At 53.0% G+C, this 11425-nt stretch overlaps 1 protein-coding gene across 1 annotated transcript; it reads right to left on the minus strand.

The window, feature by feature from the left end:
• Nucleotides 1-3988: 3988 nt before the first annotated feature.
• On the minus strand, nucleotides 3989-10228 carry LOC136550320 (fasciclin-like arabinogalactan protein 13). The gene is made up of 2 exons (XM_066541857.1): nucleotides 10005-10228; nucleotides 3989-4750 (listed from the first exon to the last, which is right to left on the minus strand). Exons 1-2 carry the CDS (start codon nucleotides 10197-10199, stop codon nucleotides 4169-4171), a joined length of 777 nt encoding a protein of 258 aa, XP_066397954.1. The 5' UTR covers nucleotides 10200-10228; the 3' UTR covers nucleotides 3989-4168.
• Nucleotides 10229-11425: the final 1197 nt, after the last annotated feature.

An 11425-nucleotide genomic window follows, 5' to 3' on the forward strand; every position in this document is an offset into this window, starting at 1 on the left:
ACAGTTTAGGAAGATGGACGAAGAGGCCGCAACTGCTGGGAATATCGATGTGACAAATTTGAAGGTATGCTCAAGGAACTAGATATATGCGAGGAGTACGAATCATCCAGCAGTAATCTTAAGTTTGATAAGTCAGAGACCCAAGAGGTGGTATCAAGGATACTGAAATATGCTGAAGACAAGAAGAAGGGCTCATTCAATCCTTTTAGAGAGAGGGACGAGCTTAGCCTTGGCTTGGGAAACAAGGAGCACACAGGCCGCACCAGGGGGCTAGGGAAAAGGACGACCTGGAAGCAAGAATTTGAAGAGGATAGGCACATGTATAAGAAACATGGCCAAGACCAGGAGACTAGTCTTGAGCTCCAAGTGAAGGCTCTAGTTGCAAAAGCGTTGGAGGAGCAAGGACTATCTACGGAGCCACGGATATTAGTGACGCCGCCGGGAGAACTGACATTAGTTGGCAGCCCTCCGAAAGTTCCTAGCAGCCAAGGTTCCACTGCAGCTACAACCCCAGTCGATCGTATATGGGAACCAACTAGTTGCACCTTGGTGTTTCTCAGCGGCTGGCAGAACACTATGATGGAGGTGGCAACGGGTGTGGCACATCCTCTCGGTGGCTTACACCACAATAATAAGATACCCCCGGACTACACTAGGGTCGAGGTGTATACAGTGAAGCCTGAGTTCATACAGTGGAGGATAGACTACGCAACTCCCGAGGGGCTGGTGTTACTCGGAGACGTTATGGGGTAGTTCATCCTTTGGCACAAACGGGACATTATATTGACTGCTTCTTCGTCGCCTCCCTCTCTCCCAAATTTGGAGCGAGTTGTTGAGGTCGGGGAGATATTTTCACTATCTTGTGACCCCCACATTCCTGAGATGCCACATTCTTCCCCGCCTCCTAGCGAGCATGTGCCTAATGAGATGCCACAACCTTCTCCAACTCGTACCGAGCAAGTACATGATGAGATGTTATAGTCTTCTCAACAAGCACAACCGATACATGAACAACGAGTGCCTCCTAAAAAAGGTGATGCACAAGAAGATGAGGACGTGCCTGAATGGGAATTTTGAAAGAAGATTCCAATTGGTGTCCAAGTTTATGTTCAACAAGCACAACCGTGATTCCAGTTTATGTTCCGATGAAAGACGTCTCGTCGGTGTCCAAGTGGTATTCCCATGACTAGTTCAAGCCTGAGAACCAAGTTAAAAAAGTCCCATCACGGGGTTCTGAGGAGGCCGTCACTAGCAAACTCCACCAAATTGCAAAGCAGTATCCAAATGTTGATGCCATCGAATGTTCAAAGGATTGCCCGAAAACATATGAAAGAGACAAGCCCTTCCTACCAAACCGGGACATCCAGCGCATACCACTTGGAATGAGAAGGTTCCATGATTGGTACTTACGTGTTCTCCCAATGAGCATAGATATCATACAAGCATGCTTCCCCATCGGCACATTTGGAAGCCCAGTCGGAAAAATTGTCTTTGACTTCAATGGCATGCACACATGCTTTCACCTGGGAGAAATGGAGATGAATCTAATTCGCACGTGGTGCCTATAAGTCCTTGTCCTTCCAATATGATATGAATGTAATCTTTGAATTTTGTTGTAACTAACCCACGCCGTGATTTGTAGAATGCAAGTGCACATTGCCAAACAAATGCCAAGTGTGAAAGCCGGGTATGTAGACCCTCAAGCTATAGCCCAAATAAATTTTAATTACCCTAAATGGTGGACACTAGATGCCAAAGAGCTAGCTGCTGCAAAGACTCTTCGAGAGAAAGAGCGCATCCGTACGGCAAAACTAAGGGAAGAGTCCCTTAAGGTTGCGGCATATATTGCCATGGCTTTCAAAAATCTCCAACAACACTCTACTATATGGATACCATACAACTTCGAGTAAGTTCAACTCTATACTTAAAGCTTTGTTTGATATATTTTATTCAATGCAAAAGAGCTTATCTAGTTCTATGATTAAATACATGCAGCAACCACTAAATTTGTATAGCCATCGATGTCGGGAGGAGCATGGCATGAGTCTTTGATTCATTAGATAGGGACACGGTGACCTACAAAGACTTCATATCGATTCTTAAGACGTATACAAATCGACAATCCTTATTAGCTTATATGTTTGTATACATACTTGTAACGTTCACTTTTGGATACTAACAAGTTGTATTTGCTAAAATAATTTGAACATAGCATTTAGGTTCTATGTCACTAATCATCATGGAAGACATGATCCAGCAAGGAAGGAAAAACTGGCTATAAAAACACTATATGCGGTAAGTGTAACTTACTTCTTCAGTACTCCGTTACATGGCTGTCGAAAGCATTACTTAACATTTTCATATGCAAAACACACAATGCTCCAAGCAGAGGCCTGAAAGTGTACATTATGGATACTATATATGTTCTATGATGAGTAACACCGGTGCCTACAGGAGACACCCCTTAAGGGTAAGTTTGAACCTCTTCCCCGTAGTATAAAAACTTCGTACATGATATCAAATACTAAACCGAAACTTGTTCTCTTATAGTGGAGAGAAGAGAAAGGAATGAAAAGAGACCCATACAAGGATGACCAACTCTTAGAGCTCGTCGGCGACCTTTGCAACTTTATATTGGACCAGATTGTACACGTCAGAGGTGCCTACCTGATCGAGAGTCTGAGTTAGGTACAAATCCTCAGTACCAACACCTTCGTGAGACCGAAAGGCAAGCTCTAGGACGTTGATAAGAATGGGTATGGAATTTGTATATTTAATGATGTGTTGTATATATTCTTATGAATTGAACTTGTAATTGTAGTTTATATAATTCTCTTGTGCTTGTAGTCGCGGTTGCGGGGCGTTCGGCAACGCGAACGCGGTTCGGAACGTTGGTCGCGGGGCGTTCGGCAACGCGAACGCGGTTCGGAATGTTGGTCGCGGAATGTTCGGCAACGCGATTTTGAATTGTAAATTTGAATTTTTTTTTGCGGGAAAACGTACTGTAGGGGCCGCCCCTACAAATACATGTTTGTAGGGGCGGCTGGTACTACAGCCACCCCTACAAGTCGATTTGTAGGGGTGGCTATTGTTTCCAGCAGCCCCTACAAATCGATTTGTAGGAGCGGCTAGTAATACGAGCCGCCCCTACAAATCGATTTGTAGGGGCGGCCTGGGAACCGCTCCCACAAATGCATGATTAGTAGAGACGGTTCGGTAGGGGCGGCTGGCCAAATCGCCTCTACAAATGGTTACAAGTCGCCCCTAAAAATCGATTCTGTAGTAGTGGTTTATAGATTGGATTTGGAAGCTGGGATCTTGATCCCAGTCAAGCGCCTCAACGGACGTGCCGTGTTCATGGGCATGATGCGCACCATTTCGGTATCAATAGAGGCCTTTCCCTATGTCACTGCTGATACCATGTATTTGGCGTGGGAATGTGATATCAACACTGAGGAGTACAATATTGCAGATGGAAGCAGATGCAGTCGGATCTATGATAGATCGGTATCCCCAGGTACCATTGTCGAAAGTCTGATCTGCTACCGGGAATGTGATATCAACACTGAGGAGTACAATATTGCAGATGGAAGCAGATGCAGTCGGATCTATGATAGATCGGTATCCCCAGGTACCAGTGTCGAAAGTCTGATCTGCTACTGCATCCAGGACCAGGACATTGGCAATCAACTTGTCTGAGCTCAAGAAAATGCTGGGCACTTGTCACTACTTTGGTGGAGCTGTATTCCTCGTGGATCAGCTGTGTATCAACGCTCATGAGCATGCTTATTTATATTTGTTAAGCATATGTGCCTCAAATATATATATCAACGCTCATTGGCGTGCTTATTTTAAAAAAAAAGGTCTACTTGCCTGAGTTCCAACTGGGTTGCCCACCCGCCCATTGTCGCATCGCATGGACTGTTTGTGTTTGTATGCATAAATACAATGCACTAGTTCGAGACACAAACTTTAGACCATACCAATACTTGTCACACCTCCCAACAAATGCAATTTGGTCGCAAATGGTACATATTGTAACCATTTTGGCCTAAATTTAGCATTGAAATTAGAAGTATTCACGATCCGCACCATACATCCGAATAGATGACAAATAGTAAAAGAAATAGGATTTGAATGCACACGTACGTTGATCGATTGCTTTCACTTAGCATGAGAGCAGGCTGAGCACGACCGCGGACGCGGTAGCAGCAGAAGCCAGCAGCCACCTGGTCCTTGTGGTATCTGCCCCCGCGGCCGTGGCGTCAGCCTCATTAGCAGGAGCTTGATCATCAACCGCCGTCGAAGAAGGCGCTTGCTTCTGCGGTTTTGAAGCCGCCGCCGGTGCCTCGGCTCCATCGTTCACGGCGCTGCGGCCGAAGAGCGCCGGCGAGAGCAGGACCTTGTCCACGGAGTACACCGCCAGTGGGTACGCCGAGTAGAGCGTCTTCCCTAGCATGGCCTCCATGAGCCCCGACGACACGTTGACCTGACGCTCGCCGCCGCTGGTGACGTTTACGGTGTACACGCCGTGCTGGCCGGAGGCCTGCGTGCGCACGGGGTTGGTGGTGGTCTGGAACGACACGAAGGTGTAGTACTTGGGCAGGATGTGGAACAGCACCAGCTGCGCCTGCGCCTGCGCGTCCATCCGGTTGAGCGTGCCTGGCCTGAGACCCGCGAACGCCGCGTCGGTCGGGGCCAGCACCGTCAGGCCGTCGGCGTTCCGGTCGCTGTCGAGCAGGCTGGTCACCTGCGAGGTCACCTCGGTGTCCTTTGTCAGCCGGACTCACTCCGGCGTGCTCTCAATCTCACGTACTGAGAATACAAGCACGATGAACACAGGGTATTTTTTTGGTGCTGTGCAAACTGCAGCAGCTTTTCTGTTTATGCTCCTCTATTATTTGTATCTCATTACAGAGAAGACTTCAACGGAAAGAAAATGGTGGCCGGGCTTTGCTCGCACCAACCGACATTCGTGGCCATGAACCGCACTACTGCATGTGCCATCCCACACGCCCAGTCCACGCCACGATCCTACAGAATCGGTACAAAGACGCGCTCGGGAGGAAAGAATCCAAAGCCGAGCTCTACGCTAACAGAACGCTAACTGAACTTAACTGAAAATGAAAGCAAAAACGAACTGAACTCAGACTTACAGTTAAGACTCACATTTCACCCCCTAAGTCTGAAGTTCCTTGCCGACGTTGACGACACCAAGCTGAACACGTAGCTCACAGAAACGATCTCGTGCTAGCGGCTTGGTCAGTATGTCGGCGAGCTGCTCTTCAGTGCGGACGTGCTCAACATCCATCCTCCCATCACCAATGCATTCGCGGATAAAATGATATCGAACATCTATATGCTTACTTCGATCATGGTAGACAGGATTCTTACTGAGAGCAATGGCAGATTGACTGTCCATCTTCAGCAGGAAGGCGGCGCGCTGCTCGCTTGTCAGGTCAGCCAAGAGCTGCGCCAGCCAGGTGCCCTGGCATGCCGCCGTCGTCCCCGCGATGTACTCTGCTTCGCACGAGGAGAGGGCGACAACCTTCTGCTTCTGTGACTGCCAGGACACAAGACAGGGACCAAGAAAGAACAGCACGCCTGTAGTGCTCTTCCTTGTGTCGATATCGCCTCCCATGTCCGCGTCACTGTATCCCAGCAGCTTCAACTTGCCTCCGCCGCGCCTGTAGTGACACCCAAGGTCGATGGTGCCGGCGACGTAGCGCAGCACCCGCTTGACGGCGTTGAGGTGTTCGGTGGTTGGGCGCTCCATGAATCGGCTGATGTAGCCGACGGCGTAGGCGATGTCGGGTCTGGTGTGCACCAGGTACCGGAGGCAGCCGACAATGCCTCGATACTCAGTGGCGTCCACCGGTGCCGCCGTGCTCTCCTTCGACAGCTTCAGGCGAGGCTCCATCGGAGTATGGCACGGGTTGCAGCCACCCATGCCCGCGCGCTCCAGGATCTTGCGCGCGTACGCCGCCTGTGAGAGCTTGATGCCGTCCTCCGTCTGCTGCACCTCAATGCCCAAATAAAAGGACAAGAGGCCAAGATCACTCATCTTGAACATGGAGCGCATCTCGTGCTTGAACCGAGCGATCTCGGTGTTGTCGTTCCCGGTGATGATGAGGTCGTCGACGTACACGCCCACCAGCAGCCGCGACGCGCCTTCCCCACGGGCATAGACTGCATGCTCCGAGGTGCTGTGAGTGAAGCCGAGCACCTTCAGCGTCGCGTCGAGCTTCGCGTTCCAGGCACGCGGCGCCTGGCGGAGACCATAGAGCGCCTTGTCCAGGCGCAGCACCTTGTCTTCCTGCCCCTTGACAACGAATCCGGGAGGCTGCCGAACGTACACCTCCTCGCGCAGCTCCCCGTTCAAGAACGCGGACTTCACGTCCATGTGGTGCACCGGCCACCCCTCCTGGGCAGCGAGTGCGAGCAGCAGCCGCACCGATTCGATACGGGCGACGGGAGCGAACACCTCATCAAAGTCGATGCCGGGTTGCTGGACGTAGCCTTTCGCCACGAGACGCGCCTTGTACTTTGCCACAGTACCGGCAGCATCCTTTTTCACCTTGAACACCCACTTTAGGCCGATCGGACGATGACCCGCAGGCAGTGGCACCAGGCGCCACGTCTTGTTGCACTCGATGGAGTCCATCTCCTCCTTCATGGCGTTGCGCCAGGGCTCGTGCTTCTCGGCCTCAGTGAACGTGGCCGGCTCTTCTTCAATCTGTAGATGGAGCTGAGCAGCAACCTGGCGCGTGGCGTAGCCCGGTGGAGTTTCCGCGCCAAGGACATTGTCGACGGTGCGGTAGCGCGGCTCCACGTCGTCCGTGTCCGCGTCCCAGTACTCCTCAGCATTCGGTGGAGGGGACACGAAATCAGGTTGGGAAAGCTCGATCGGTGGCGGCGCAGGTGTGGACGGACCGGGCGCAGATGATGCGGGCGACGTCGCGGGAGTTTGAGCCACGGGCGAGCCTGGAGCAGACACGTGCGTCGACGGGACCTCAGAAGTGCCGCCGGTTTCAGCGTCGTGGTGCCCAGCGTCCAGCTCCACGATGTTGTCCTCCACCACGAACTCAGCCTCCGTGTTCATCTCCTCGTCCTTCCATCTCCAGGGTGCCTGCTCATTGAAGACAGCATCCCTGGACACCACGGCGCGCCTCGACGCCGGGTCGTAGAAGCGCCATGCCTTGGCGCCAGGTTCGTAGCCGATGAAGACGACCGGCGTGCCACGATCGTCGAGCTTCTTCAGGTACGGCTTTGTCGACTTGACGTAGGCGACGCAGCCGAAGGTACGAAAGAAGGAGACATTGGGCCTCCTGCCTTTCCAGGCCTCGAACGGGGTGACGCCGTCGAGCGCCTTCGTGGGCGCCCGGTTGAGCAGGAACACAGCCGTGGCCACCGCTTCTCCCCAGAACAGCGACGGCATGCCGCGGCTCTTCAGCAGGCTGCGCGCCATCGTCACGACCGTCTGGTTCCGCCTTTCCACGACGCCGTTCTGCTGGGGTGTATACGGCGCGGTGTGCTGCCGTTCAACCCCGTGCTCGGCGCAGTACAGCTCGAACTCCACGGAGGTGAATTCTCCTCCGTTGTCGGTACGCAGAACGCGCAGTCGCCGGCCCGTCTCCGTCTCCACTCGAGCCTGGAACTTCTTCACTGCCGCAAGCGTGTCGCTCTTGGCGGCAAGCAGGGCCACCCACATATACCTGCTTCGATCATCCACGAACAGCACAAAATACTGCTTACCGCCGGGAGTTGGCGGCGTGATTGGGCCGCACAGGTCCGCATGGACCAAATCGATCAGTCCCTCGGCACGCCGCTTTGCCTGCGCTGGGAACGGACTCCGCTTCAGCTTGGTGGTGACGCAGTCGGCGCAGAGTTGGTGGACGTGGTCGACATGCGGCAGTCCATGGACCATCCCGCGCAGCTCCAGCTTGCGCAAGGCGTCGAAGTGCAGGTGCCCGTACCGCTCATGCCAGAGCCACGCGCTGTTGGTGGAACGCGCAGACAGGCAGAGCGGCCGGGCAATCTTGACGCGCAGTAGGTAGAGGCGGTTCGCCGAGCGCTTCACTCGCACGATGAGGCGTCCATTCTCGTCGCGGACGCGCAGGACGCCGTGCTTGGCGTGGACGTCGCAGCCGCCCTCGTCCAGCTGCCCGAGGCTCACAATGTTGGTGGTGAGCCTGGGGATGAAGTACACCCCCGTGAGCGGGAGGTGCTCACCGGTCTTCCCTTCGAACAGGACGGTGCCGGAGCCCTCGATGGCGACCTCCGACCCGTCGCCAAACTTGACGAAGCCGTGAACCGCCGTGTCGATGTCGATGAAGGCGTTGCGGCTGCCGGACATGTGGTTCGTAGCTCCACTATCGAGGTACCACACCCCGTCGTCGCGCTCGGAGTCGCAGTCCAGCTTGGCAAAGACCTTGCCCTCCATGACGCGAAGAGGGCGGCGCTCCGGCGGCGGAGTGGTGGCGGCGCCGTGGGGATCTGGCACCGGATTGGGGACGACTGTGGCGCGGGCCATCAGCAGGGCAGGCTCGGCATCTTCTTCAGCCTGCGCGACATGGGCCTCCGCCTTGGGCTTGCTGCGGCAATCCTTGGCCCAGTGGCCGTATTTGCCGCATCGCTTGCACTGGTCGGCCCTCGTTGTCTTGCCGGAGTTGGGCTCGGCCTGCTTCCCGTCGTGCGAGGTGGAGCCGCCTTCTCCTTTCCCGCGTCCGCGGCCTTGCCCGCGCTGGCCTCGCTTCTTCCCGCCGGAGCTCGACGCCGCACTGCGCCCGGAGCTGTCCTGGTCTCGGCGAGCCTTGCGGCGCGCCTCCCAGTCTTCCTCGGTGAGAAGGAGACGCCCCATGGCGTCCGTGACGGACTTCTGCTTGCCGCGGTCCTCGAACACCCGAAGGCGCCCGATTACGTCCTCGATCGAGATGGTGCGGAGGTTGCAGAACATCTCGATGGAGACGGCGGCTTGGGACAGCTTCTCCGGCACTACCTGCAGCAGTTTCTTAACTACCTCGGATTCGGAGATGTTGTCGCCGAGGGTGCGCAGGTTCGTGGCGAGAGTGGTGATCCGCACGCCGAAGTCGCTGACGGTTTCCCCATCCTTGAAGGCGAGGTTGCCGAAGTCGCGGCGGAGCTGCTGCGCGGTGGCGTCGCGCGCACGCTCGTCGCCGACCCGGAGGATCTTGATGGCGTCCCATGCCTCCTTCGCCGTGCGCCGGACGGCGAGTGCGTTCCAGAGTTCCTGCGGTACGGACCGCAGGATGCCCGCCATGGCCACCCGATCGTCGTGGTAGTCGTCCTCGTCAGGATCGTCGTCGATGGCGTCGACGACGACGTCCCATACTCGGAGCGTCTGGAAGTTGACCTCCATGACCAACGCCCACTCGGGGTAGTTGGATCGCGTGAGCATCGGCCACGCGACGCTCGCGGACGGACGCTCCACAATGCGCTCCAGGACGCGCGATCCGCTGCGGGCGCGAGAGCGGCGAGTGTGCGAGCGGCCTCGGCGGCGGCGCGGCGAACGCGATGGAGTAACCTCCTTCTTCTTCGACGGAGACTCGGACATGGCGCCGGCGGCGTGATCTCGGCTCTGGTACCAAATGTCAGCCGGACTCACTCCGGCGTGCTCTCAATCTCACGTACTGAGAATACAAGCACGATGAACACAGGGTATTTTTTTGGTGCTGTGCAAACTGCAGCAGCTTTTCTGTTTATGCTCCTCTATTATTTGTATCTCATTACAGAGAAGACTTCAACGGAAAGAAAATGGTGGCCGGGCTTTGCTCGCACCAACCGACATTCGTGGCCATGAACCGCACTACTGCATGTGCCATCCCACACGCCCAGTCCACGCCACGATCCTACAGAATCGGTACAAAGACGCGCTCGGGAGGAAAGAATCCAAAGCCGAGCTCTACGCTAACAGAACGCTAACTGAACTTAACTGAAAATGAAAGCAAAAACGAACTGAACTCAGACTTACAGTTAAGACTCACATCCTTGAGCAGGCGAATGAACGCGTTGTACTGGGTGCCCTTCCTGAGGATCTCCGTCAGATTGAGAGGCCCCGACGGAGCTGGACTCGGCGCGTCGACGACGCCTGTTGCCTCCGTCGAGACAACGGCAGAGATGGCTAGTAGGGCTAGCACAACATAAGACATCCTTGCAGCTTGGACGCGATACATTTTCATAATTTGATTATTTATTTGCGGGGAAATGGAGCATGCATGCTTCTGCAACAGTGGCAATAGGAGGTTATTTATGTAGAAGAAGTGAGAGTAGGAGGAATGCGGCTTTCTTGCAGTTAAATAACGGCCAAATGGTTGGTTAGGCTATCTTTTCCTCACCGGAGGGGAAGACGTCCGGGATTTAAGCGTTTTGTATTGGCTATGTTGTAGGTGGAATGTGCAGATCTAAGCAAGGGACCAGAAAGGTTGTGATGCCACCGGTTCTTATCCACCTTGTGTGGTGTGACTGCAGAAGTGCAGAATCACCAGCGCAGAATGCAGCAAGGCAAATTTGACGGTTTAGATGCCACCGGTTCTTATCCACCTTGGTCTTGTTATCTCACAAGTTGCCTGATCAAACAAATCAGTTGGTCAGGAAGGCATACTTTCATGGAATCAAAATATACCTTTTAACCATAAGACTGCAGGATGGAATGTGAGAAGCTAACAGAAATATGTCAGTAAAATACATACTACATCATAAAGTCTAAGGAAGATATAATCAGGTCGTACTTAAAAATCCAGTTCTCCCATTGTACAGGTCGAAACAGAGATGGCTTCTACACCCTCCACTTTATATTTTTTGTTTCAGGTAATGTGGAGGATTTCAAATAAAGTAAACAACCAGAAAATCTAATCACGTAACTAAGGGCCTGTTTGGAACAAAATATTCTCAAATGACGGTAAAAAAAAATCACGGAAACGGTGCCAGCACCGAATATAGTGCTTCTGCCTCCACTCGCTCCCCCGTGCTTCCTTCCCCTGCGCTGTTTACACGTGAAATCAGACTAAGGGTCAGTCACGAGGAGAAGCATAATCGTTAAATGTGGTAATGATAAAGCAAACATGTATGGGTTACATATTATTCTAATGGCCTTGCTTTGCATTTGTATCTCACAGAAGAAGTTTAGCCTTATTAAACTCTTGCATTAAAGCTAATTTCTATTGCTAGCAGTTGATTCCCTGTTACCAGCAGGATAAGACTTTAGCTAAAAGAGTAAAAAAAACAATTATCTTGTGTTATTCTTAATCACCCGAAAAAGAATAAGTAGTTATATTATACATACACATTCTCATGGAAGTACAATATTCTAAAACATACTCATCACGTCTAAAGAATAAGTTGTTTCTCAATCTATAGTATTGCCGCAAACTGGCATAAACCAAAGAATAAAAAGGATTTGAATATT

This window comes from Miscanthus floridulus, chromosome 4 (assembly GCF_019320115.1).
Source record: "Miscanthus floridulus cultivar M001 chromosome 4, ASM1932011v1, whole genome shotgun sequence".
In the NCBI taxonomy this organism is placed as follows: domain Eukaryota; kingdom Viridiplantae; phylum Streptophyta; class Magnoliopsida; order Poales; family Poaceae; genus Miscanthus; species Miscanthus floridulus.